General features: G+C 48.9%; 1 protein-coding gene across 6 annotated transcripts in view; it reads left to right on the top strand.

Annotated features, from left to right (window-relative positions):
• SNX13 (sorting nexin 13) overlaps nt 1-26,964 on the top strand; it is a 2,094,218-nt gene that overhangs the window by 1,197,156 nt on the left and 870,098 nt on the right. For all 6 annotated transcript variants that reach the window (XM_069648499.1, XM_069648500.1, XM_069648503.1 and 3 more), the window contains one exon: nt 12,634-12,703. In XM_069648499.1, the coding sequence (XP_069504600.1) occupies nt 12,634-12,703 (70 nt within the window). The remainder of the gene's footprint in view (nt 1-12,633; nt 12,704-26,964) is intronic.

Consider the following 26,964-nt stretch of genomic DNA (forward strand, 5'->3'; position numbering starts at 1 on the left):
AACAAATTCATCAAGGCACAGAAGTTCTGGATGGTCACCCTCCAGCACGTCCTGGGTCAGCTGGAGGAGGGCGATTTCCTGTCGTCGTTGGATTTGGAGGATGCCTACTTCCATATTCCCATCCTAAAGGGGCACCGAAAGTTTCTCAGGTTCGTGGTCCAAGGGCGTCACTATCAGTTCAGAGCCCTTCCCTTCGGACTACGGTCGGCACCCAGGGTGTTCACCAAGTGCCTCGCACCGCTGGCGGCGCAGCTGCGCAGAGAGGGGATCCACGTCTACCCCTACCTGGACGACTGGCTCATCCGAGCCAAGATGAGGGAGCTCGCCGTGGTTCACACGGCAAGGACTGTCCAACTTCTCACGGACCTGGGATTCTCCGTAAACTACGCCAAGTCCCACCTGGTGCCCGCTCAAGACGCACTGTTTCTGGGAGCGAAGCTCGACACAGTGTCCCTTCTGGCCTCCCCGTCGAAAAGGACGAGGGCCATCCTGGGCAAGGTACAGCGGATGCTGGTCGCGGACGCGGCCAAGGTGAGGTCCATCAAGTCCCTCGTCGGAATGATGTCTTCTTGCATCTACCTCATCCCCCTGTGCAGGCTCCGGATGCGCCCGTTGCAGGAGTTCCTGGACGCACGCTGGATCCAGACGACGGGCAGCTTCGAGGAGAGGATCACACTCGACGAGAGTTTCCGACGAGCGATCCGGTGGTGGGGCACCCGCGCGCATCTGACGGCGGGCATGGACTTACAGACCCCCGGCCACCAGGAGACAGTGACCACGGATGCCTCCCTGGAAGGGTGGGGAGCGCACACTGAAAACCTGCACGTTCCCTCCATTGCCACTGCTGATCCGGCTCATCAACCAACTCAAGAGGTCACGGTGCAGGATGATCCTCGTCGCACCTGCGTGACCGAGGCAGATATGGTTCCCGGACCTTCTGGACTTGTCAGCGCCCCCGTCAATCAAGCTGCCAGTGGACGCGGATCTGCTCTCCAGGGAAGGAGGCACCCTCCTCCATCACAACCCGAAGTCGCTGAACTTGCAGGCCTGGCTCCTGCAGCGTTAGAGTTTGGAGGATACGACATACCGGCCGACTGCAGAGAGGTTCTTGCAAAGGCCAGGGCGTCCTCGACTCTTAAATGCTACGGACACAAATGGAAGAGGTTCTCTGTCTGGTGCCACGCACAGAAGATTAACCCTCTACGGATTACGGCTCCCCAAGTACTGCCGTACCTACTGATGCTGGCCAAAGCTGGACTGGCACACGCGTCCATCAAGATTCATCTTGCTGCGATCTCCCGATACACCATAACCACGGGGCGGACGTCCTTGTGGTCTCATTGTCTGGTGAAAGAGTTCATGAAGGGACTGTTCAGATCGTTCCCGGCGTGGGAGCTCAACGTGGTGCTGACCAAGCTCATGGGACCTCCGTTCGAGCCTCTGCACTCGGCCCCGTTGAAGTTCTTGTCGTGGAAAACAGCGTTTCTTGTGGCAATCACCTCCGCACGACGGGTGGGAGAGATCCAGGCCCTTTCCTGCAAGGCCCCGTACTTGACTTTTCAAGACACGAGGGTAGTGCTCAGGACGCACCCCTCCTTCATGCCCAAGGTGCCGTCGGACTTCCACCTCAACGAACCCTTGGTGTTGCCTGTTTTCTTCCCGTCGCCTTCGTCGCCGGCTGAGAGGACTTTGCACTCGCTGGATGTGGCTAGAGCGCTGAAGTTCTACGTGGACCGCACAAAGTGTTTTCGGAAGACGTCACAACTGTTTGTGAACTTTGGACCTGTCAATCAGGGGAAGGCTCTCTCGAAGGCTTCCATTTCCAGATGGCTCTCCGGCTGTATCATGTACTGTCATCGGTTGGCAAACCGACCGCTGCCTGGCCGTCCGAGAGCCCATTCCATCAGAGCGATCGAAGCTACCACGGCGTTCCTTTCTGGTGTGCCCCTGCTGGACATCTGCAGGGCTGCTACGTGGAGGTCGACGCACACCTTCACGAAATTCTACTGCGTCGATCGGGATTCCAGGGAGGAGTCCAGGGTCAGCCAAGCAGTGCTGCGCAACCTGTTCGCCTAAGGTGAGCCTGGTGAGGAGGTAAGGTTTGCTTAATGTTGAGTTTGATGTAATGCTTAATGTTGAGCCTTTGCCACCTCCCGTTCTTGTGCATGTGTGTACTGCTATGTATTCTTTATTCATGAGCATGTGAATCCATGCCAGACCCCATGCTGGAGAAGGAACAAGTTACTTACCTGTAACTGTTGTTCTCCAGCATGGGTCTGGCATGGATTCACATGCGAACCCTCCTGCCTACCCCTCTGCGGCACTTCACTTGGTCATACTGCCACTTCACGTGCTTCCAAATCTGAAGATGGCTGCCAGAGGCGGGGCTTAGGTAGAGGGCAGTCATTGGCTGTGGTCAGTATGACGCAGAGATCAGTGATTGGTTACTACTACGAAAGACAGATCAGATACGAAACTGATACTGTTTTTTTCTTTACCGAGGATTCCCAGCCTGACGACGGGGAATATTCATGAGCATGTGAATCCATGCCAGACCCATGCTGGAGAACAACAGTTACAGGTAAGTAACTTGTTCCTTTAAAAGGCTTGAAAAGTCTTGCAGGGAGTTCAAAAAGGAATTAGTTCAGCTCAGAAAAGTTCAGTTAGCCAGCCTATGGCCAACCCAAGTGGTAAGTTGAGGATTTAAGAGACACCCCACACAGACCGTTGCGAGGGAGGCCAGGCGGACACAGTACCTTGAAAGTGGGGAGAATCCTCCAGCGGGGGCAGTTGTTCCTGGCAGTGGATGCAAGTCGCTGTCCAGAGGAAGAGAAGATCTCGACGTGGAGGAAAGCTGAAGGTCATTGCACTGCCAGGGAAGAAACCAGCCGCGGAGGTCTTCGGTTAAAAGGTACTACCCTTTTATTCACGGTTGCTGGGGTGCTTGGCATAGGCAAGGCGGCCACGAGATGATCCGGGAAGGCGAAAAGGCGGGCAAACTGGTTATCCCCACCAGTCAAAGGAAGAAGACTCTTCGGGATGAAGATCTCCTCTGTCGTTGGAAGAAGTGGTGAGTCGGTTCAGCAGGGCTCCACCGGTGGTGTTGTCATTGCAGGTCGGCTCAGCTTCTCCCTCTTCGGATTCTTTGGTCCTCTGGCGACGTCTGAAGTTCCAGTCCCCAAAGTCCTGCTTTTATGCAGAAAACCCCCATTCATCAGTCCTAGCTGTCACTCAAACATGCTAAGTGGTGTGCCGGGCGACTCACCACTGGGCCAGTCACACAAGAGTGCGACTTGAGTTGCCGAGGCAACTCAGTCCAGGGTGCCTAAACCCCCCTCCCACACATCCTGTAGACCCAGACAGATAGGCACTACTTTTGGAGGCTTCTGTGTAGAAGCCTGCCAAAAAGTGGAACAAAGGGCTCGACTTGGGTTGGAGTTACAGAGGCGAACACAAATGCCATTTTAAAACCGAGTTCTGGCAAAAAGACCCAACCGGGGAATAAATATTAATTAAATAACCCGGCGGTATCTTTAACATTGCACCAATAAGTGGTGCGTTTGGAATGAATGGGAAAATCCCATAGTAAATATTCTTAAGGAATATTTTGCGTGGTAACCACTGCCACCAGCCAGAAACTCAACGAGGGGGGACTGCACAGTGCCCCCTCGAAAAACAGACCAAGGGGCAATCTAATTACCCCTACCAGTACTTCCACAATATGATGGTTTGTACTGGTTCTGTTCCCATTTTAAGACTAGTAAAGTCAATGGTGACTTTACATGTCCTGGGAGACAGTAGTCAGTCCCAGGGTATGGAGTCTATGTTTGGGGGTCACTATGGCACCCCTGTGTTACTGCATTGAGGGTGTTGTGTAACACACTTACCAAAACCCACATGAAACCCTATGGAGTAAAAGACCCCATAGCCCATAAAACACATTTGCAAAGTCAAAGGATATCTCAAATTATGTCTAAGAGTGGGAGAAAAAGAGTCTCACTCTTAGCAGGAGAAAATAAATAAACCCAAAAAATCCAGCAAACCTGCTAGGGGACTCACTAGGTTTGGGAAATTAGTCGCACCCTCTCCAGCTGCTGCGACCAAGTCACATCGCTGCAAACTATGTTGAGCATGTTTCTTTGGCTAGATCACTCTACTTTGAGATCCCAAGACTCCCCTCTGGTTTTTGTTCCAATCTGGTGCTATAGGCTCTCGAGAGGACCTCTTCTCATCAAGTGTACAACAGACGGCTATAAAGGCATAAATTAGTTTTCAAAAATTGATTAGCAGAGTTTGCTAATTACGTTATTTTTGATTAGCAAACAGGCTCATTTGATTAGCAATTATGTACTAATATTGTTAGTCATCAGAAGTTATTTGTACCCAATACATGAAATGAGCAACAATACAGCAGTTTTGCGTACCGCTGAAATAAGACATTAGTGAGAGGTGTCAGGCCATGCAAATTCTTTAAACTTCAACTAGACCTGCATGTCAGGTAACTTAGTTTACCTATTCAACCTAAGAGAAATACACTCTACCCATAGCAATGGAGGGCAACACATTTAAAATGTGTTATCTTTAAAATGTCCCTACAAACCCACTATGTTTGGCACACTGCTGCCACCCAGAGGCCAGCCATGCACAGTGATACTTTTGACATTTTATTGCAAAGTAAATGTTAAATAAAAGTTTCAAACATCTCTTGCAAATGCTACTTGCCCTTTTATAAAATCTGCTTAACTATGCAGTAGGCGAAAAGACTTTGCGAGCCATAGATACTGTCTGTAAAATCTAAAAGGTTACCTGCATGAATGGATGCAAATAAATAGATATGACAAAGGGCTCTGAAAACTGTTTGGCCAGCTGTCTCCTGCAGGTAGTAATATATAATACACTTATAAAGCAAAGCATACTATGGAAGCCAACTGCAGTGTTTGGTATTGCAGTAGATCTGTAGATGTACAGACTGGAATGAACTATTGATCAATACTTTGCGTAAGCATCTAGTTTGCTTTATTCATTATGTAAGAGGTAAGAAAGACTAAGCATAGTGGATTGCGAGCAGGCCAAGAACTGGGCAAACTCGGTGGTATATTGTAGTTTGTGGTCATCTCACTTTCAGGGTACCTGGTATAAAGCAACAGAGCGATAAAAGAATTTCAAGGAATATGGGCTTGCTCACGAGTTGAACACCAGTTGCAAGATGTATGCAACCTGCAGGTTACAGAACCAGGTTTGCCATCAAAAGAATTTGACCATGTACATTTTCAAACGTGTTCACTTGTCAATATGTTGCATCTTTCCCAACAAAATGAAATACATTGGACATTATGACATTTTGATACACTAACCTAAACATTACTGTAACGCACGGAGATGATGCAGTGTTACAGTATCAATACTGTAATTATGCATTATGCAACTTATGTTTTAGGAATGGAATCGCATGTCTTTATAAAAATATAAAGTTGAGACATACTGGTCTTTGCCAGACAGGATATAGAAAGCTTAATGAAAGTATCACCTCGATTACTTCTGGTTTGCAATTATTTAAAAAATAAATTCTTGCCTAGCACTCCCACATATGCCTTTTTCACTTAAGAGTGGAGGAAATGATTACTGCTGCACTTTATCTCCATTAGCACTTGAAGTGAACAGAGGGTGAGGAGAGTACCATGGGCAAGAGGAATGTAGGACAAGCTGTGCGTTCTTTGAAGGGGGGAACTTAATTAGCTAACTTTGCTACACAAGTGTCCATTTGATTAGCAAACCTACAGAATTGAAAAGCAGATTGCTATGCGACACTGCTTATTTTATGCCTTGGCTATAGTGACTGCTGACATAAGAACTCCTCTCTGTAATGTCTGCAACTTTAATCTGGTGCTGTTAGGTCTGGTGCACTTACTCCAGGTCTCCTCATCCTCGTCTGGGTATTCTTTAGGTTCCGCTTGTGTGCAGGTCTCAGTTTGCTAGACTAACCTGTGGATATTTAAGACATAAGACATTTAAATTCCTATGGGGCTAATGTGTGTCGCCAAAGGCATTTTTTAGAACCACGTGTGGTCCCGTTTTATGAAGGTGTCTCTTTTTTTTTTCCTGAGAAGTTATTTTACTTACCTGTACATTTATTGTAGATATTTATTTGTTGATCTTTATACTGTGCCCTTTACCACATCGGTGGTATAACAGCACCTGTGCTTGTCCGAATGGTGGATGCAGTCAGGCTGTTGACAGACATTGGTCTATGCAAACGAAAGAAAAAGATTGTGAGAGGAGGTGGTAGGAAAGAGGGATATTTAGACAGAACAAACAAATTCAGAGGAGACACAATTGAGAAGAGGGAATATGGTTGTTGTAGTAGTTATGCTTGTTTAACTGAATTAGGTATGTGAAGCATGAGAGAGGGACTCAGGAGAATATAGCTCTCTTTAGATTCGGGGTATACTGTGATGGCAATATCTAGATGCAACGTAGCATGGCACTACAGGTAGTTTGTGAACATTTGAGTAATGGACTTGAGAGGTGCTCAAGCTGGCCTTATTATGCACAGCGTTTTAATGTTAAAGGTATTTGTACCGCGCACCATCACCACCGGAGTGGTCCCTATGCGCTCTGGTGGATCTGAAAAGGAATGTGAAGAAGGGGGACGGGGTGGGTTACTAGGGTGTACTGTGAATACGAAAGTGAGAGTTGCGATGTCCTGTTGACAGCTTCCATTCGGTTTGCACTGTTAGCTGAGTTGAAGTGCCGTTATCGGGTCTGTGCGGAAGCCCATCTGCTGTTGTGCCAGGTTATGTGTTGGATGTCTGTTGTTGCCATGTGATGACGTGCGTGCGGATTGCTGTGCCGAGAGGTGGTGTGAGTTTCTGTATGAGAAGTGTATGCGGAAAGTTGGAAATTGGATTAGCAGGTTTTTTTCTTACCTCTTTGTCTTCGCGTTTCTGTGATTGGAATTGTAATTTGTCCGCCTAGTTGGCAGGCCTGTTGAGGAGTGGCAGTTTTTCTCTGTTTCTCTAGTGCAGTGGTCTTCAAACTTTTTTGGCCAGGGCCCCCCTGAGCAAAATTTGGGCAGGTCGGGACCCCCCAGAAATGCCAAATGGACGGTATATATTGCGCGCCGTCACCTGCTCCCATCAAAGTCGCTGGGCTCCCTCATCCCACTCCTACCCAGTCGCTGGTCTCTCCCCACCCCATCACACACCCAGGGCTCTCCCCACTCTGCTCCCATCACTATCCCATGGTTCCCGCCCATTGTGCTCCCACCATAGTCCCTCGGTTCCCCCATCCCGTTCCCAACACAGTCTGAGGGCCAGTGGCGGCTGGTGAATCTTTTTTAAGTGGAGGGGCATTAAGGGGAGGTTCGGGGGGGTTTCCCCCTGTGAATTTTTTTTTAAATAATAGGTTAAAATGTTGCATTGTAGAGCATACTTTTAACAAAAAATGGGTAAATAGCCAAACAGTTTGCAATTGTTGCTGGGAGTCCAGGGGGCAGGCATTGATATTTTATTTCTATCGCGCTCGTACACAAGTGTTTCAGAGCGTGACAAGGCAAGGGAGGGGAACAGAGGAGAATAAAACAGCGATCCTACTAGGCCCAGTGATATTGAGAACGCGCAAGTGTGAGGGGAAAAGTGCATGGAAGGGGGGAGAAGTGGAAAGTGCGAAGCAGAGGAGAAACAGATAAATAACAATAAATAAATAATAAAGGCAACAAACAGTGGTAGTGCAGCCAGCAATTTGCAAGTGCTACGTTTAAGGCAGCAGACAGGGTAGGTCTGATAAGTGCAGGAAGAAAGATGGTTCTCCTCAAGTTTTAGAGTGGCAGGGCGCTGTTCCAGAGGGAGGCCCCAGCCGAAGACGGAGATCTACCCCCAGCTCGTTTCTTTGATAAACGACTGACCCTGAGGGAGTTGGAGGTAGAGGAGTGAAGAGCTCGAGAGGGGAGGTATTTGCGGAGGAAGAGCTGAAGGTATTTTGGACCCAGGCCCCAGAAAGCCTTGTGGACAAGGCAGAGGGTTTTGAATGATAGATGTCCGGTAAAAAGATACCATCCCTGTCCCCTGGGCCCCACTGGTCCTAACACAATGAACATGATTATGTGTATATGCAAGGCGCTGCACATTCATACAGCAATCACTCTATCATTCACATGAGCATCCATCACCATACACTCACTCATAACGCATCCATACACATGTTTAAATAAAAACAATGAACATAAACGTACCTTCTGCATTGGCCTGTGTGTGGGTGCTGAAACGGCCTGCTCCAGCTGCTCTGTCCGTATGTGCGAGGAGGCGCAGGAGCTCCCCCTCGGACATACAGACATGCAGTGCCCCAGCCAGCATTTCCAATGAGCTATGCAATGCTGGCGAAGCAAAACGCCCCAGCACTTGCATGGCTCAGTGAGCATGTGCGGCTGGGGAACTAAACTGAACTGTCAAAGGGAAACAGTGTTTCCCTTTGACAGTTCAGCCAGCCCAGGAGCACTCCATTAGCTGGATAAAGCAGCTGAGGGAGTGCTCACTGTTTCACTGGGCTGGCTCCTTAGCTCCTCCATAATGGGTGAGGGGCCACTGGGTGGGCGCCTCTTGCCATTATGGATGAGCCGCCAGGCTCGGACAGGCCTAGTGGGCAATGCCTGTACCAAAAATGTAAAATGCTAGTTTGGGCCAATCAAAATGGGCCACCATTTTGGCCAATGTGGACCATTTTGATGAGTTACTTAACTATGCAGTTAGTAATGTTGACCATTGTTGCTGAATATATCACAATTTACTTACATTTTAACACAAAGCACCCCTTTGGGTACTATTGAAACAGTGGGCTTCATAACTACTCTGGCGGTAGCTGTGCCGGTAAAACCGGCACGGCTGCCACTGGAGTTGCATCCGGGTCTGGCACCCGCGAATGGGCAATTACTAGGTCATGCCGAGTTAGGCGGACAAAATTGCCCTTTCGAAGGTGCCGGTAGATCCCCATTCCCATTTGAGCCCCATATGGCTCAAATGGAAATGGGGAGCTCGGATGCACCGGCACCGTTAATAACGGTGCTGGTGCATCCGACGAGCTGAGGTCAGACCTGGCGGGGGCTGTCAAGCACCCACGAGCACAACTCTTACTATGGCGGAACGGTAGCAACGGTGCCGGTAGCTTACCAGCACCGTTGTTACTGGTCCGCCATAGTAGTAATGAGGCCCAGTCTGTGACTAAAGGAATGAATATCCATTTACAACTGTGGGCCACTTTTTCATTGTTGCCTGAGACAGTTTCATGCTTCAGCCCGCCCATGTGGGCCACCCCTGCCCATTTCTTCCAATCTAAAAAAAAAAATCTTTTTTCATGCTGAGCTCTCAGGGCCCCCCTGCGATGCACCCGCGGACCCCTAGGGGGTCGCGACCCACAGTTTGAATACCACTGCTCTAGTGGTATGTGTATGTTGGGGAGAATTCTCAGAAATGTGCTAATTGCCTTCTACCTTAAAGACCCCGAGCTCTGTTGCTGGACTTTAGGGCTTTTAATCTCTAACCTGGAGAGAGTGAAACCTTTTTCCCCACTCTCTCATGTATTTTTTCTGTGATTTGGAATCTGTTTTTCTTTTTTACTTTGGAGTCTGACAAACTCCATAGCCATCATCTTTACATTGTGGCACACAGCACCTTCAGTGCAGTGGCAAATGGAAGTCTTCCAGATTTCCCAAAGGTTTAAATTCCTTCTCTTGGAAAACTACTGTTTCAAAGAGCAGTGAAGTGAAATTGACTGTACTTACATTTTGTAACTTTCTAGACCCTGCACACACTCTTAAAATAGGGTACTGGAGGGTTTACTTAGTATCCCCATTGTCTAGTTTCTCATGTAACATTTTAATGTTACCCTTTCTACAATTAATGACTGGTGGCAGTGGTTTACTTTTTCCTACCATTGTGTGTTTTTACCACAGGCTGCATTCGCAGCTGCAGAAAGGCACCCATGGGTGTTCATTTTGCCAAAATGGCCTGGTCTTCTTTTTTAGCCATTTCTTGTTGGAAATGTCCTCCTTGAGATTTACTCTGCATGCCAAACCAGGTTTGGTCCCTTTGTTAATTTTGTCTTTGGTGGGATTCACTAGTGAAGCCCGCCTCTGGCTCCAGCGTGAGGGAGGTGCCCGAAACTCCCTGTGCTTAATCCCCTTGGTTACAGGAATGCACCGAAAGGTGATTGGCTGGCCTGGCTGTCCTTGGAGGACAGCCACCCTGCTGTGTGATTGACAGCTAGGCTGCGAATTAATGGGAGAAACCTGCATAAAAGGCAAGGCTTTTTTCTTGGAAGGCAAAGTCGACCACTGGACGAAGGAATCTGAAGAAGAACTTCTCCCCTTGGGTTGGTGGGACCAATCGACCCCAAGACAAGCTCATCTGGAAATCCTCTCGGAGCTGGCTGTACTTCCAATGCTGCTGCTGGATCTAAACTGCCAGGGAGAGGAACACCAGAATCTAGTGAGTGTATTTAAGTCAGACCCGAGCTCCAGGAAGATCCTCTGCACTCCCTTGAAGCAGGACTGACCAAGCCTAAGCCACCTCAACAGAGTGCGGGTCCCCAGATGCGAGGAAAGTCCAGAGTGGTATCCGAGAACCCACAGTGGTGCTATTTGCGAGGGTCACAAGAAGCTAAAACTGCGAAGTGCCATGGATCTGAAGTTTTCCCATTGCTGCTGCCGACCTTCCATTCATAGTGCAGGAGTCCCCAGATGTCCTCCATCTTGACCCCACGACTGAGACCCAGGAACAAAGGATCCGCAGACCTACACAGGAACAGAAGACAGCTGGAACCAATTTCTTCTAATCTAAGATACTGTAAAACTAAGGGGACTTACCTCTTGTTGTGTAGCCTGACTAAGCTCTCAGTTGAGACTTGTCTTGGTTGCCTTTGCAGAGTTGCTTGCAGCTTTGTTACTCACAAGACTCCCAGCTTGTGGCCCTATAGTGATTTCATTTTCTTCAAAGACTTCTTAAACATTGTGCAAGCCTTTTACTTACCTACAAGAAGTGGTTCAGTTCTCCTAGACTCTTTGCTCAATTAACATTGACTGTCCTGGCTCGCTGAAAGACACTTCTTACCTCTGACTTTGTGCTTTAACTATCCCTCAACAAAAGTCACACATTACTTGTGAGTCTGGGAATAGGTTAATTTACTTTGCATTTGGGAGTTTCAAAAAGTACTTACCTGCTTAAGAATATTTGTTTTACCTTTGTTTATTCCCTAAAACCTTTTCTTTGACACCAAACTCAGCATTGCTCTAAATGTACCAGTGATATCAATGTCCACAGTGTCCTAGTTATTTAAGTCACCTCAGGGTGTTGGAAGTGTCTGTGTGCAATCCCAAATAAGGATCTACTGATTTACTGAAAGAGTGTGTATTTTGAAGTATATTTTTGTGTTACATATATTTGCTCCCTTCTAAAGAAGGCTTATTCAACTAACTGTTAAATTAATAAATAATTGTTTAATCAAGAAACCTTTAGTATAAGTGTTTATTTGGATACTCATCAGTGTGAATCTCTGTGTAAAAACCCTACTGCTCACATTGACCCCTTTTGAGATGAGCCTGGCTGCTCAGCCACACTACCAACCTGTGTAGTGCAGACTTATACCAAAGGTTGGGTTACCTATTGCCAGGAGGACAAAGGTTGATGTAGTCTCCCAAAGGGTACTGCATACAATCTTGCCTAACAGTGTACCTGGCTTATGTTGGCATATCTCCCACCCTGGGTTGGGGAGGTTTAGGTAAGAGGATTCTGGTCCCTTCCTGCCCATCCCGTCTGGGGATCTTACCTACCTAGATTTCATCTATGGATTAGCGGTATGTGCACATCCCCCTGCCTTCTGGTTAGGGAAGATTAACTTACAGGTCATGCTTTCCACTCTGGGATTCTTGTTCCCCTTGGGTCTATGCATGCTTCCTAGTAGTTTTCTGAATTCCAGATGATCCTTTGTGGTGTGTATGTTTTTTGATAAGTGATTCCAGGTTATTGCTGCCAGGTGACAAAAGGACGATCCTCCGAATTTTCTTTTATTGTATGGTTTTGGTGCTAAGCGAATGTCGTTGCATGATCTGAGAGGTCATGTCGAGTGGTAGACAGTTATTTTCTCCTTTCAGAACTTTGCTCCTTAGCCGTGGATTGCTCTATGTTATGTACACCGCCTTCGCAAAGCTGCTGGAGAGTTGTGATAAACCTTGAGGAAACGCCCTATAAACCAAGCAACATGATCGATCTGGGCCCTAAAAATAGGACATGGAGAAATCTCCCAAGCAGTGATCACTTGTTAAAAGTTGGACCGAATGACCCCTCCTTCTCCACGATAATTTCCAATATATTGGTTACTTTATTGAACCTTAGACATGTGATACGTGTTCTATTAATTATTTGCATAGAGTATAGCATGCATCATAGAAATAGGTCTTATGATGCAGAAATATTAACTGTAAGGTATCTTAATTTAAAATTAGGATAGTTTCTGATGACCTGTTTTGATATAACTATTAGTTTTAAATATTTGTGGTAAATTGCTTTTTAAGTTGATTTCAAACAATGAAATGTGTAATTAGTTTGTGTTTAAAATTTATTTTAAAACAATACTTATGTTTTTCAGTCACTAGATGACCTTACAAATGTCTCGCCTGACGATTTGGTGCAATTCCATGCATATATTTCAGACACTGGTAAGTTATTTTGCTCGTATTAATGATACTTTTCATCTTTCCGTGCTCCAACACTGTGTTCCTTGCTAATTGTTCATACTTATCTTCAGTCTTCCTTTTTCTCTCATTTCTAAAATGCTAAGATTTCTTTATTTATCTTTTTGGTCATATAATTTTTTTTGTTTTGCTGATACTCCTAAGCGATACATATATTCAACTTGGCATCCTCCTAAAGGAACAATGTTTCAAGATAGGTTGCTCACTTGACAGCAATCGAAATTGGGACGTGGGAGAAACTCTAGATGAGGGTGATTTCTTTTGACGCTCTCAAAGCTTTCTATGAAGATGATTGGGGCTTTATCCGGCGTATACTCACCCTTAACATCGACTCTGTTTTCTCCACAATGATCCTGGCAAACTATCAAACTCCCAAAACAGAAATGTGCATGAGCGGAAATTGCATGGAAGCAATTCTGATTCTAAGGGGGAACCCGGCAGGGATGTTCCCTGTTCCCCTCTTGCGTTAACAATTGAATCCTTGGCCAAAAATGTTAGGGATAATAAAATGATCAAATGGATAGGCCTAGAAGGGGAAGAGTATAACATTTTGCTGTATGCAGATGACGACCTGGTCATGTTGACAGATATAGCTAATTCACTGCCCGCCCTTTTGAAGGAACCACCTCTCCGGTAACAATATATAAGGCCAACGTCCCACCACTGTTCACGGAACTGATGAATGATATGGATTGAGGTATCATGGATGGGGGGGGAATTGTGGCGATGAAGATTAATCTAATACCAAGACTTCTCTATGCGTCAGGCGCTCTCAATCAAAATTCCTAGTCAGACTTTATTCCCTTTACAAAGGAAGGTATTTGAGGACATCTGGAAAGGGAAGAGAGCCCTGCATAATGAAAAATGTAATAACACTAGAAATGGGGGTACCAGACGTCTACAGATAGAGCGGCACAAATATCTCAAATGTTTGCCCGTTAAATGCAGCCATCTCCGACCCCCTTTCGCAATTGCCATTTATAGATCTGACCAAACATCCTCAAAATTATTTCCTACAACCAGAAATTCAATCACTTATTGGAATAAGGCTGTGCTGAGATTGAGCCAATCCCTATCTTTGGGCCACTGTCACCAGTGTTGGCCAACCCTAAATTTAAAACTGGGGCGCCTAAGGGTGAATTTTGTCATTGGAAAGTGGGTGGCCTTAAAACACTAGAGCAGCTATATGTCAGGAAATGCCCCGCTGACATTTATAGAATGTAAGGCAAAGTTTTAACTAGAGGAAAGTGAGACATTCCATTACATACAATTACACCATTTGATTTCCAATCCACAGATTAAGGATAGAGGAACAAGAAACCTAAATGCCCTAGAACTTAGCAATTTCTGTTAAGACCTTTCACTGCCAGTCCCGGGCATGGCAGTTGCAAACGTCCACGCCACTATGGCGACTGTATCCGGAACTTCGACCCATTCCAAGATGGTGCCTACATCCTGTACAACATTATGCCATGACGTTGGCGTGTCAAGCTTTCGGCACCGGCTACAAATAAGGAACGAACCCGGTGAGCTGAGCAATCAAGCCATTTTCTTTAGATTGCTAGAGAGCTAGTTCTATTTTCCTTGCCTTGTCTTGCTTCCTGCTCTCTCTGCTAGTCGCTAGCTCCTTGATCCTGTTTCCTTGATTTCTTGATTCTCTTGCTCGATCCTCTGGCTCCTGATCCTTTTCCCTTCAAGGCTCCGTATTCTTAAACTCTGCTTTGGACACTCATTCGAACACTGCTATTGGGAATGATTTATACCTTCCTGTTGCTGATCTGCTCCTACTGGAGGTTTTTTCCCTACTTTGGGGTTTTTCCTCCACAATTGACTTAACCTCTCCTGGTAGCCCCCTGTCTGTTCTGTGGAACTAACAGGCGGTGGCGCGGCTACCTGTGGAGACAGGCCTTACCTCTTCGACACAAATCCACATGACACCTAATGTGAGTCCTGTCACTGACAAATTGCAATGCCAAAAACCAACTAAAGAAATGGAGCAGATACAGGAATTGGTAGCTGCTGTCCAGAGGCTTACAGTAGACGTGCAAAACCTAAGGGAAAATGCGGTAATTAGACATGCAATGGCTAAATGGGATGTTATGCTGGAAGCCACACAATACCGAAGTACCTCAGTTGAGCAGTACCATGGGGATCCGAAGAAACAGAGAGTTTGTGGATGCCTGCACTGTGGCCTTTGCATTTAGTCAGGCTTCGTTTCCCAACAGAACAAAGTTGGATTAATGATATCCCATTTGACTGGCGGTGCTCTTTCTTGTGCCACACCTTTGGGGTTAGCCAAATTTCTTATACTGGATAACTATAAAGGCTTCCTAACAGCCTTTGCTGGAATGTTTGACAGACTCGAATTGTCCTACACCAAACAGGACACTTTCTTGGATCTAGTACAAGGTAACTCAGATCTACTTGGCTATGTTTCAAAGTTCAAACATTTGGCCCAACAGACGCCTGACCTGAGGAAACCTGTTCTACCCTTTTTTCACAGGGGTCTGTTGTACCACTTAAAAGAAGAATAAGCCTGTATCCCACAGCCACCATCATTTCATGACCTATTGAAACTTGTAATACAAATGGACTATCTGCTCGTGGAACGCAGGATGGAACGAAGGAGGTCTCATTCTAGTACCAACAGACTTTTGATGCCTGCAGCAACGGCACCTTCAGAAGATAATACTGCTGGCAAAAAACATGCAGATAGGGGCGGCTAGCGGTCCACTCTCTGAGGAAGTACAACGTATGTACTGTAGTTCGCCTGGTCATCTAGTACGAGTTTGTCCACTGGTCCCTCTTCGTAAGGTGGGCAACGCCAGCACCCGCACATGGAAGGGACTGCTGTCCGGGAGAATACTGTTAGTGTAACGCTCACCTGATTCCCGCAGAGGCGCCGGTCTTGACTGGGTGAATGCCGTATCTTCAAAGGTGATGTGTAACACACGGTTGGCTCTTTGGGCTGGACCTCTGTGCACTGTATGTCTGACTCGAAGAGTAAGATGTCTTAGGTAAGTGAACGCCGAGCTCTCCATCTGCCTCGGGGCAGGGTGCCGTAACCAGTTTCTTCACTGGATAAGGGTGCAGGCCTCTTGACCTCAGAGGACTGTTGTCCGTCGTTAACTGCACGAACGGTAAGTTCTGGGCACTTCAAATGTCTTAAAAGTCTTTTGTAATGATATCTCTTGTTTTGCAGGGTTCCGGCGATGGCGGATGGCGGGCTGATGAGAGTTGAGGATCGAACCCGCGTGAGGAGTAGAAGCGCCTGGAAGCACGTAAGTAAGCGCTTGTAGCCTGCTTCACGATGCGCACTAACTGTCCCTTTTATCTTGCAGGTACAAGTTCGGAGCTTTAGAGAAGCTGAAGGGTGCTGGAATACCCACTGGATTCGGCGTGGGAAGGAGTAATGGCACGTGAGTAATAAAGTTGCCCAATGTCTTTAAACGCACCTTCTTTTGTCTTTCAGATGCGGGATGCAGCGCCAAAGGCCTCCGGAGCGTGCGAAGAGCTGGTAAGCTTTTGTCTTTCAGATGCCGGAATGCAGTGCGAAGACCTCCGGAGCATGCGAAGAGTAGGTAAGCCTTTGTTTTTCAGATGCCGGAATGCAGCGCGAGGCGTTGGTGACAGCCGATGGACCAGGTAAGAGATGCGCTGCCACTGAAGACCGTAGTGCTAACCTGTTCTTTCTTTGTCTTTACAGGTGCTGCTGAAGACTGGATTCCAGGATGGTAAGCCTTTGTTCCCTTAGGCCCAGGATCAGAAGCAGAAGACACGATGAGCGTTCTGCTGCAGAGAATGCAGAATAACGCAAAGCAAGATTCATCCATCGGGTGTGGTTTAAATAGCCTCCTGTAGTGCTTAGGTGTCTCCTTCCACAGCCACGCCTAGGTAAGGAAATTGTTCCTGCTTTCCAGAAGAGTTCCAGTGTTCTGAACCTAGGGAGTGGCTCCTGCCCCACCCAACAGGAAAAGTAGTCCCAAAAAGAAGAGGATCAGGGGTTCAACTGGCAGGTAAGTAAGCAGCATGGTCTGCTGCAGGTAAGTCCACCCAAGCATTATGAGCCCGGCGCTTCCAGCGCTGGGACTGGGCATCTTTATGAGCCTGGTGCCACTGGCGCCAGGACAGGGTCCAAAAGGTCCCAATTGGGACTGGCTGGCACTCGGAACCGGGGTTATGGGTCTGCTTCCAAGGGAGTCGGGCAAGTCCTTATCTTTTGGAAGCAGAGATCATGACAGCACCCCCCCTCAAGGCCCCTCCCAAACCGGGCTTCTCCGGGGGTTTGGGCTTGTTAGGAAATGTTCGATGAAATCTTTTGATTAGACGAGGCGCGTGGACATATTCTGCAGGTTCCCAGGATCTTTCTTGGGGACCGTAGCCTTTCCAGTCAATCAGGTAAAATAGTTTAGATTTGGAGATCTTGGAATCCAGGATGCTTTTGACTTCAAACTCGAGTTCTCCATCAACTAGAATAGGTTTTGGAGATGTAGTTAGTCGGGTTTGAGGTTGCACAGGTTTTAATAGAGAGACGTGGAAGACCGGATGTATCTTCATGTGAGGGGGCAAGTCCAACTTGACCGCTACTGGATTTACTATGGTAGTGATGGAATAGGGACCAAGGTATCTTGGGTTGAATGTGCGTGGTCCTTTTAGAGGTAGATATTTGGTGGATAACCAGACTTGATCTCCTACTTGATATTGGGGGGCTTCCTTCCTATGTTGGTCTGCTCCTTTCTTGTATTGTTCTTTAGCCCTTTGAAGGTGAGAAACGGCTTCCTTAAAGGCTTGGGTGATTGTAGAATGCAGGTGGTCTACTGCTGGTGTTCCAAGATCTTGGAGTGGATCCAACTCCGAGGTTCGAGGGTGACTACCGTATAAAAGAAAAAACGGGGTCTTCCCAGTTCCCGAGTGGACAGAGTTATTGTAGGCATATTCGGCTATCCAAAGGATATCTTTCCAAGTTTTTTCAGTTTGTTGTAGCATGCAGCGCAAATACTGTTCCAGAGTTGGATTGGTCCTCTCGGTTTGTCCGTCGGTTTGAGGGGGGTGGCTGGTCGAAAGTCTCACATCAATTTGAGCCGACCGACAGCAACTTCGCCAAAAATGAGAAATAAATTGACTACCTCGATCCGAAATTAGAACTGAAGGAAAACCGTGCAGTCGGACGATGTTTTCGAGAAATTCTCGGGCCAGAGTTGCTGCTGTTGGTAAACCTTTGAGTGGAATGAAATGCGCCATCTTGGAGAATAGGTCCACGATTACTAGGATCGTATTGTATCCGGAGCATGGAGGTAGATCGGTGATGAAGTCCATAGAAAGCGTATGCCAAGGGCGAGGCGGGATGTCAATAGGGCGTAAGAGGCCGGCTGGTTTTTCCTTTTGACTCTTGTTTTGGGCGCATACTCCACAGGACATTATAAAGTCTCTGATATCTTTTTTCCAAGACGGCCACCAGAAGTAGCGCTTGATCTTTTCCGAGGTCTTGGTCATACCGGGATGTCCTTCCATTAAAGAATCGTGATAACAAGAGATTACCTTTTTCTGTAAATCTGTGCTGGGCAGGTATAACCGTTCTTGGAAATATAATAGGTTGTCCTTCACCGTAAAGTCCTTTCCCTGCAGATGCCAATTCTGTATGTCTGCTGGAGTTACCAGTAGCCTGTCTTTATCCTTAACTTCCTCTATGGATTGTGTGGCGATTACACCTAGAATTCTTTGTTCGGGAATGATAGGTACAGGTTTAGGATTGATCAAATGTTCTTCCACTCCCATCCGAGAAAGGGCATCAGCTTTACCGTTTTTTGTACCAGGTCGATAGGTAATTATGAAGTCAAACTCGGCAAAGAATAGTGCCCAACGGAGTTGCCTAGAGGATTGAGCTTTTGCGGTTTTCAAATATTGCAGGTTTCGGTGATCTGTAATCACAGTAACGGTGTGTCGGGCCCCCAGAAGATAATGCCGCCAAGCCTTAAAGGCGGACTTGATAGCTAGAAGTTCCTTATCAGTAATAGTGTAATTGATTTCAGGAGGCGAGAATTTGCGGGACCAAAATGCCACGGGATGCAACTGATTGGTTACTGGGTCCTTTTGTGATAGAACTGCCCCCATGGCAAGGCTCGAAGCATCAGTTTCAACGATGTAGGGGAGTTCTGGGCGAGGATGTTTTAAGATCGGTGCAGAGATAAATCTAGTCTTCAAATTCTGGAAAGCTTGTTCCGCCTCGGTAGACCATTCAAAACGTTTGTTTTTCTTTAACAAGGCGGTGATGGGCTGGACTATTCGAGAGAATTCGGGGATAAACCTGCGGTAAAAGTTAGCGAAGCCTAACATGCTTTGAACACCTTTTACGGAGGATGGCGATGGCCATTTGAGAATTGCATCGACCTTCTTTGAATCCATACGCACTCCGCTAGGTGATAATATGAATCCCAAGAATTCAACTTCAGTCACGTTGAAAACACATTTTTCCAACTTAGCGAAAAGTTTGTGTTGACGCAATCTCTCGAGGACCATTTTCACGTGTTTCCGATGTTCAGTTTCCGATGAAGAATAAACGAGGATGTCGTCAATGTAAACAACAACACACACATCTATGAGCTCTCTGAGGACATCGTTCATAAAATATTGAAAGGCGGCCGGGGCATTGCAAAGTCCGAAGGGCATGACCTGATATTCAAATAGCCCATACTTGGTGCGGAAGGCCGTCTTCCATTCATCGCCCTCTTTTACTCGTACCAAGTGGTAGGCTCCTCTAAGATCCAGCTTTGTATATATGCATGCTTTTCTGACTTGGTCCAGGAGTTCAGGGATCAAAGGTAACGGATATCTATTCTTAACGGTGATCTGGTTCAGGGCGCAATAATCTATACAAGTTCTAAGGTCCCCTTCTTTTTTTGGAACGAAGAACAAAGCTGAGGAAGCAGGGGACTTGGAAGGACGAATAAACCCATTCGCTAGGTATTGATCCAGGTATTGTCAGAGGTGAAGATTCTCAGGCTCGGTGAGGGCATAAATTCTACTACAAGGAGGAGTAGATCCAGGTATCAGGTCTATCTGGCAGTCATAAGACCTATGAGGAGGTAGAGAGTTAGCCTGATCCTTCCGGAAAACATCTTGGAATTCTAGGTATTCAGGAGGTAACTGAGGAGCCTCCGAGGAAATTGCTGCCAGTGTAACACCAGGTCGAGGGTGACAAGTAGAGACACATTCTGGAAACTGAACCGTTCTTGCTCGGCAATCGATCTGAGGATTGTGCTTCTCTAACCAAGGAATTCCTAGAATAATCTGGAACTGAGGGGCCTTGATCACATCGAACACGATCTTCTCATGGTGTCCATCTTGACTTACTAGCGTCACTTCTTGGGTGGTATGCGTTACTGGTCCGGAGGCTATCTCCGTACCATCCACCGTAGTAATGACGTCCTTTACAGCCTTTGGACAAAGAGTCATATTCATCCTCAAAACCATTTCATGATCCACATAATTGCCGATGGCACCGCTGTCGACGTAAGCTTCAATCGCATGTAATCGATCCGGATGTTCAGGGCTAATGAGGACCATAGGTATCACGAAATGCGAGGTCAGGGAACTGGTTTTAACGCTCGGCAAGAGGACCTCTGTTCTTATCGGGCGAGGTCGTTTCCCTGTTCAGAGTTTGTGACCCTGGTAACTGCAGCTCCTACTGCCTTCTTGGCTGGTTTCACCGGACAGTCTTGAAGAAAGTGCCCCGAGTTTCCGCAATAGAGGCATAATTGCAGCTGTTTTCTCCTTTCCCGCTCCTTTTGTGTTAGTGGTCCTTTCAGGCCCCCTATTTGCATGGGTTCCCCGGAGTCTACTCCTTTGGTAGGAGTTGGTGGTTTGGAAAATACTCGAGCATGAAACTTGGAATGATCGGCCTTCCTGTTCTGCAGTCTGTGGTCAATTTGAACGACTAAGTCAATATAGTCCGAACAGTCTTGCGGGGGATTCACTACTTGGGCTAACACATCTTTGAGCTCTCCACGTAGACCTCTATAAAACAGTGTAATTCTTTTGTCCTCAGGCCATAGAGTTTCCACTATCATTCTGTTGAAAGACGCAATATAAGCCAAAAGGTCTTGATTACCCTGTCGCAATGAAAGGAGCTCATTGTCCAAGGCCTGCCCCTGTGAATGTCTTGCAAACAGTTTTTCCATACTGAGCTGAAAAGCTTGAAAATCATAGAGAACCGGATCATCTTGATTAACTAGAGGGATCGACCAGTCTGCCGCATTGCCACTAAGGTACGAAAGCACGAAAGCTACCTTAGCTTGATCAGTTGGAAAGGCTGCTGGCCGGCATAAGAAGTGCAACCGGCACTGATTAATAAATACTGCAAACCTCTTTGGGTCACCAGAAAATCGTTCGGGCGGGGCCAGAGGTACATTCCCAGGTAGGTTGATCTGCACTGGGTTCGTAGAGGATGTTGAAGGAAGATTTGCCCCTGATGCGGGTAACAGAGTTTGTCCGGCTTGTGACTGTAGCAATTGTCTAGCGAGATCGTCTGTTCGCTCCTTGGAAATAATCAGTTCCCTTCTTAGAGCATTCGTTTCCTGACGGGCTGCATGCACTTCTGCTCTTAGTTCCCCAAGTAACTGGGCTAGCTGGTCGGTATCCGAGGTTTCCATAGCGCCTGGGTGGGAGTTTTGCGATAGGCTTTGCGTTCTGGAACGCTCACCTGATTCCCGCAGAGGCGCCGGTCTTGAATGCCGTATCTTCAAAGATGATGTGTAACACATGGTTGGCTCTTTGGGCTGGATCTCTGTGCACTGTATGTCTGACTCGAAGAGTAAGATGTCTTAGGTAAGTGAACGCCGAGCTCTCCATCTGCCTCGGGGCAGGGTGCCGTAACCAGTTTCTTCACTGGATAAGGGTGCAGGCCTCTTGACCTCAGAGGACTGCTGTCCGCGTTAACTGCACGAACGGTAAGTTCTGGGCACTTCAAATGTCTTAAAAGTCTTTTGTAATGATATCTCTTGTTTTGCAGGGTTCCGGCGATGGCGGATGGCGGGCTGATGAGAGTTGAGGATCGAACCCGCGTGAGGAGTAGAAGCGCCTGGAAGCACGTAAGTAAGCGCTTGTAGCCTGCTTCACGATGCGCACTAACTGTCCCTTTTATCTTGCAGGTACAAGTTCGGAGCTTTAGAGAAGCTGAAGGGTGCTGGAATACCCACTGGATTCGGCGAGGGAAGGAGTAATGGCACGTGAGTAATAAAGTTGCCCAATGTCTTTAAACGCACCTTCTTTTGTCTTTCAGATGCGGGATGCAGCGCCAAAGGCCTCCGGAGCGTGCGAAGAGCTGGTAAGCTTTTGTCTTTCAGATGCCGGAATGCAGTGCGAAGACCTCCGGAGCATGCGAAGAGTAGGTAAGCCTTTGTTTTTCAGATGCCGGAATGCAGCGCGAGGCGTTGGTGACAGCCGATGGACCAGGTAAGAGATGCGCTGCCACTGAAGACCGTAGTGCTAACCTGTTCTTTCTTTGTCTTTACAGGTGCTGCTGAAGACTGGATTCCAGGATGGTAAGCCTTTGTTCCCTTAGGCCCAGGATCAGAAGCAGAAGACACGATGAGCGTTCTGCTGCAGAGAATGCAGAATAACGCAAAGCAAGATTCATCCATCGGGTGTGGTTTAAATAGCCTCCTGTAGTGCTTAGGTGTCTCCTTCCACAGCCACGCCTAGGTAAGGAAAGAGTTCCTGCTTTCCAGAAGAGTTCCAGTGTTCTGAACCTAGGGAGTGGCTCCTGCCCCACCCAACAGGAAAAGTAGTCCCAAACAGAAGAGGATCAGGGGTTCAACTGGCAGGTAAGTAAGCAGCATGGTCTGCTGCAGGTAAGACCACCCAAGCATTATGAGCCCGGCGCTTCCAGCGCTGGGACTGGGCATCTTTATGAGCCTGGTGCCACTGGCGCCAGGACAGGGTCCAAAAGGTCCCAATTGGGACTGGCTGGCACTCGGAACCGGGGTTATGGGTCTGCTTCCAAGGGAGTCGGGCAAGTCCTGATCTTTTGGAAGCAGAGATCATGACAGCTAGTCCCTGTCTGTATGGCTCTTTGAATCATTCAACGGAAAGAACAACGTCCTTATTGTACTCTTACGTCCCGTCCCCTTTCCTCCATACTGTATGGGCGTTCTTTCTAAGGGACGGGTGATGGCACCTTTTTCACCAGAAAAAACCTTCTTCCCCTTTAAATTTAGAGGCACCACACCCCAGTCCCCTTTTCCGCGTCGACAGGGACAGGCTGAATTCACCAGGGCTCCTGGGTTTGGCTTCAGCCATGTAATTCCACGTGCGGATATTTCTTCTTTGTCTTTTTTGTCTTATCTATCATTCAGGTACTTTGTCCTCAGGTGTCACGCACCCCTCCTCCCCCCCGGCGCATGTCGACTTCTACAGGGTTCATCAAGTGTCCATCCTGCAACCGGCTCTTCCCTACTTCAGACCCCCACACCCTCTGCCTACGTTGCCTTGGCTCAGACCACGATTGGCAATCATGATCAGCGTGTGACTCGCTGTCCTCGAAGGTGCTGAAGAGCAGACTAGCCAGGTGGAGGGAGCTCTTGCAAATGTCGCCTCCAGAGGATCACAAGAACTTCATGAAGCATTGAACCAGGCCCAAGGTAGGGCCAATAATTTCCAGCGCACCCCGCAAGGGAGACTCCTTCCCAGGAACTCTCATGCGCGGGAGGGTCCGGCCAGGTCCTTCTACTGTCACGCGTACTGAGGCTGCTACAGCTACCGGCCTGCGGGTTGAGGGATCCTCGGATCCTCCCGGGCACAGTGTTGATGGACTGGAAGGTTCTTTTACCGGGTCTACACCCGACGGGGTCCGCCCTTTTACCGGCACCATGGCCGCGGGGCTATGCCCTAATACCGGAAATAAGGCAGACGGGGTGCCTAAACACAGCTCTACCGACCCCCGGGTCGAGGGTGTTACACCTACCGGGCTGAGGCCCGAGGAGCAGGGTAGGCCGCGTGATCACACGCAAGAGTCTTGGACGAGGCAGGGCCCAGCGGGCCAAGCACCACGTCGCAGGCACGTGGCAGGCAGCTCAACAAAATGGCCGCCATGCCAGAAAGAGGCACCCGTCCAACGCCATTTCAGGAATTTAGCGAAGAAAGAGTGTCAAGCTGGGACTGGCCTCAACCAGGTACGTGGACTACAGTCTACCCCTCATTTGCGCAGGGCAGCTTTCCTTTGTGTCCATATGGGCAGGGTATGCAGCGGCTCCAGCAGCCCCCACTACTCTGTCGGCACCCCCTGCCACCTCTTTGGCCAGTGAGGGGGTGCTCTTCGAGACGTTCCTCGGCCTCATGAGGTCTCCTCAGATGGGGGTTATCATCAAGGACGGCATCAGGGAAGTCATCCCCACCATGCTAGCGGCACCACAGACGCCTCAATTGGGCCCCCAGGCCTTGGTGCAGCTGCCTCCTCCGGCTCCACAGCCAACTCTGCAACCTCCGCCGCCTCCTCAGCCTATGGCTGTAATCCCTGTACCACAGCCTCCGGCACCATCTACCCCTCCTCCTCCAGATCCGCAGGATACGGACGAGGAGGAGAATCCGGGCACGCCATCCTCAGCCAGGGCCTTCCATGAACATCTTGTTGGCCTGGCGGAGTACCTGGGCCTCCCTCAAACCGAGGTCGAATAACCGGCAGAGGGGGTTCTGGCTGAGGTCCTCGCACAATGCCTTTCTGCCAACACAGGGATTCCACTGCAAACCGATTTAGTTTCCCAGGCCAAGAAGGGTTGGCTCAAGCCCCACTCGCCCAGCCGGTCAATCGACACCTGGACGCCAAGTACAGGCAGATGGAGGGGGATACACTCTTGCTCTCGACCCATCCCCAGCCACACTCCTCTGTGATTGCTGCAGCATCACTATACTCCTAGACTCAGTCGTCCTCAGCCGCCTCCTCTGCGGCGCTGCTAGGCACGGAGGAGATGATCTCGGAGGCGTACAGCAAGACAATCTACTCCAACGCATCCTTGCACCTGCGTCAGGCCAACGCAGATGCCATGCTGGCTGGCGCCAACCAAACGTTATGGTGGGAAATTGCGGACTTCCTCCCGAAACACCCCATCCAGTGCCAATCACGCGTTAAGGCGGGGCTAGCTGAAGCCAAGCTGGTGGCGCATGACCTCATGGAACCCACTGTGCCATCTGCATTGTCACGGACATGAGAAGAACATCCTAGCTCCGGGCAGCGAAATTCAACCCGAATGTCCAGGAGGGCATTCTAGATCTACCGTTCGGGGGGGGACCTCTTCCACTCCTCTACGGATGAAGAGCTGGACAAAAAGAAAAACAGCTCACAAACGGCAAAGTCTCTATCAATTCTTACAAAGACCATGCCCAAATCGTACACCCAATCTCAGCAGTGCTCTGAAAAGCGTTGTACATATGGAGGGTTCCGCGGCTTCCAGGAACGCAGATCCAGGAAGCCGGACCGCTCGCCATCTCAGAACCGGCGCAAGCAACAAAAGGGGGTGGGGGGTAAGGGCTTTTTCCAGTCCCCTCCTCAGCGTCAGCCTCCGGGGGAAAGAAGGCATGGCACGCCCCTTCGCTCCATGTGTCTCCGGTGGGGGGCAGACTTGCTCTCCATGCACATTTCTGGTGCCAGAATTTCGCGGACCCCTGGAACCTCTCCGTAGTATCCACGGGGTACTGCCTTCCAATCCCAGCCTCTCCTCCATTCTCCCCTCCACTCCCACAGGTTGGGACAGATAACTCTTTTTGGCGGAGATGGACAGGAAGGCCGCATACCTACACATCCCGATTTGGCAGCCCCATCGTTCTTTCCTACGGCTCAGGATCATGGGCTACCGTTTTCAATACAAAGTCCTTCCATTTGGCCTCAGCTCAGCCCCCAGGGTCTTTACCAGACTCATGAACGCTGTGGCAGCCCTCCTCAGAGCGCAGGACTTCCACATCTACCCATACCTCGATGACTGGCTCGTCAGGGCTACATCTCCGGAAGCGGTTTGCCACCCTTCCCTTGCCCTTATGAACACTTGGCACAATCTGGGCTTCTCGGTCAACCTCAAGAAGTCACAGCTGCAGCCTATGCAGACTCTGATATTCCTGGGACTCGTTTGGGACACGTGCGCCGAGAAGGTCTTCCCGTCGGAGGACAAAATCCCGGCCATCAAGAGGGCCACCGCCCACTTCCTCAGCAGAGAGGTGACCTCGGCATGGTGGTACCAATATCTCCTGGGTCTACTGGCAGCGGTCCCTTTAGCCGTGCCACACACCAGACTGAGGATGAGAAGGATTCAGCTGCACTTCACGGCCGCAATGGAATCGGGAGCGGGGCTCGCAATCCGAGATCATCAACGTTCCTCCATCTCTCCACCCGGACCTCGCATGGTGGTACATGGACTGAAACCTACGGACGGGCAAGCCCTTTCGGCCGCCCTCTCTGCAGGCCACCATCATCACAGACTCCTTGCTCGAGGGCTGGGAAGCCACCCTGGACGATCTCTCGGTCCACAGCACATGGACTCGACAGGAACAGGAATACCACATCAATTGGTTAGAGCTGAATGCCATCTGGTCAGCGCTCAGAGCATTCCTACCACTTCTCAGTGGCAAGGTTGTCCTCATCCAGACAGACAACTCGACCAGCATGCACTACGTCAACAATCAGGGAGGCACCAGATCCCCTCCTCTGTGCAGACTGGTGATCAGCATGTGGGAATGGGCCCTGGAAAACGACATTTACCTCTCGGCAGTCCACCTCCTGGGTGAATCCAACCTGGAAGCGGACAGGATCAGCAGGCTGTAAACAGACAATTACGAGTGGCAGCTAAACAATCTCGTTATTCAGGAGATCTTCAACAGTTGGGGCCACCCCCACGTGGAGCTCTTCGCCACCTGGCACAAGAAAGTGTCCCCAGTTCCTATCCGGGCAAGGTCAGGGCCCCGACTCTCTGGGCGACGCTTTTCATCTCCAGTGGACGGGCTTGAAAGCCTACTCCTTTCCGTCCACTCCTCTGATCCACAGGGTAATTTGCAAGTTCAAGGAGTCTCGCCGACTCCTCGTCATTCTGATAGCTCCATGGTGGCCGGCCAGGCCATGGTTTTCCGAGCTACTCGGCCTCTCGAGGCGCCCCCATACACCTTCCGACGGGCCCAGCACATCTTCTGGCGCAGCGGGGGGGTAGAGTCATCCACTCTGCGCAAGGGAAATTAGCCCTCATAGCGTG

Source organism: Ambystoma mexicanum, chromosome 2q (assembly GCF_040938575.1).
Source record: "Ambystoma mexicanum isolate Mex_15411 chromosome 2q, UKY_AmexF1_1, whole genome shotgun sequence".
Taxonomy (NCBI): Eukaryota; Metazoa; Chordata; class Amphibia; order Caudata; family Ambystomatidae; genus Ambystoma; species Ambystoma mexicanum.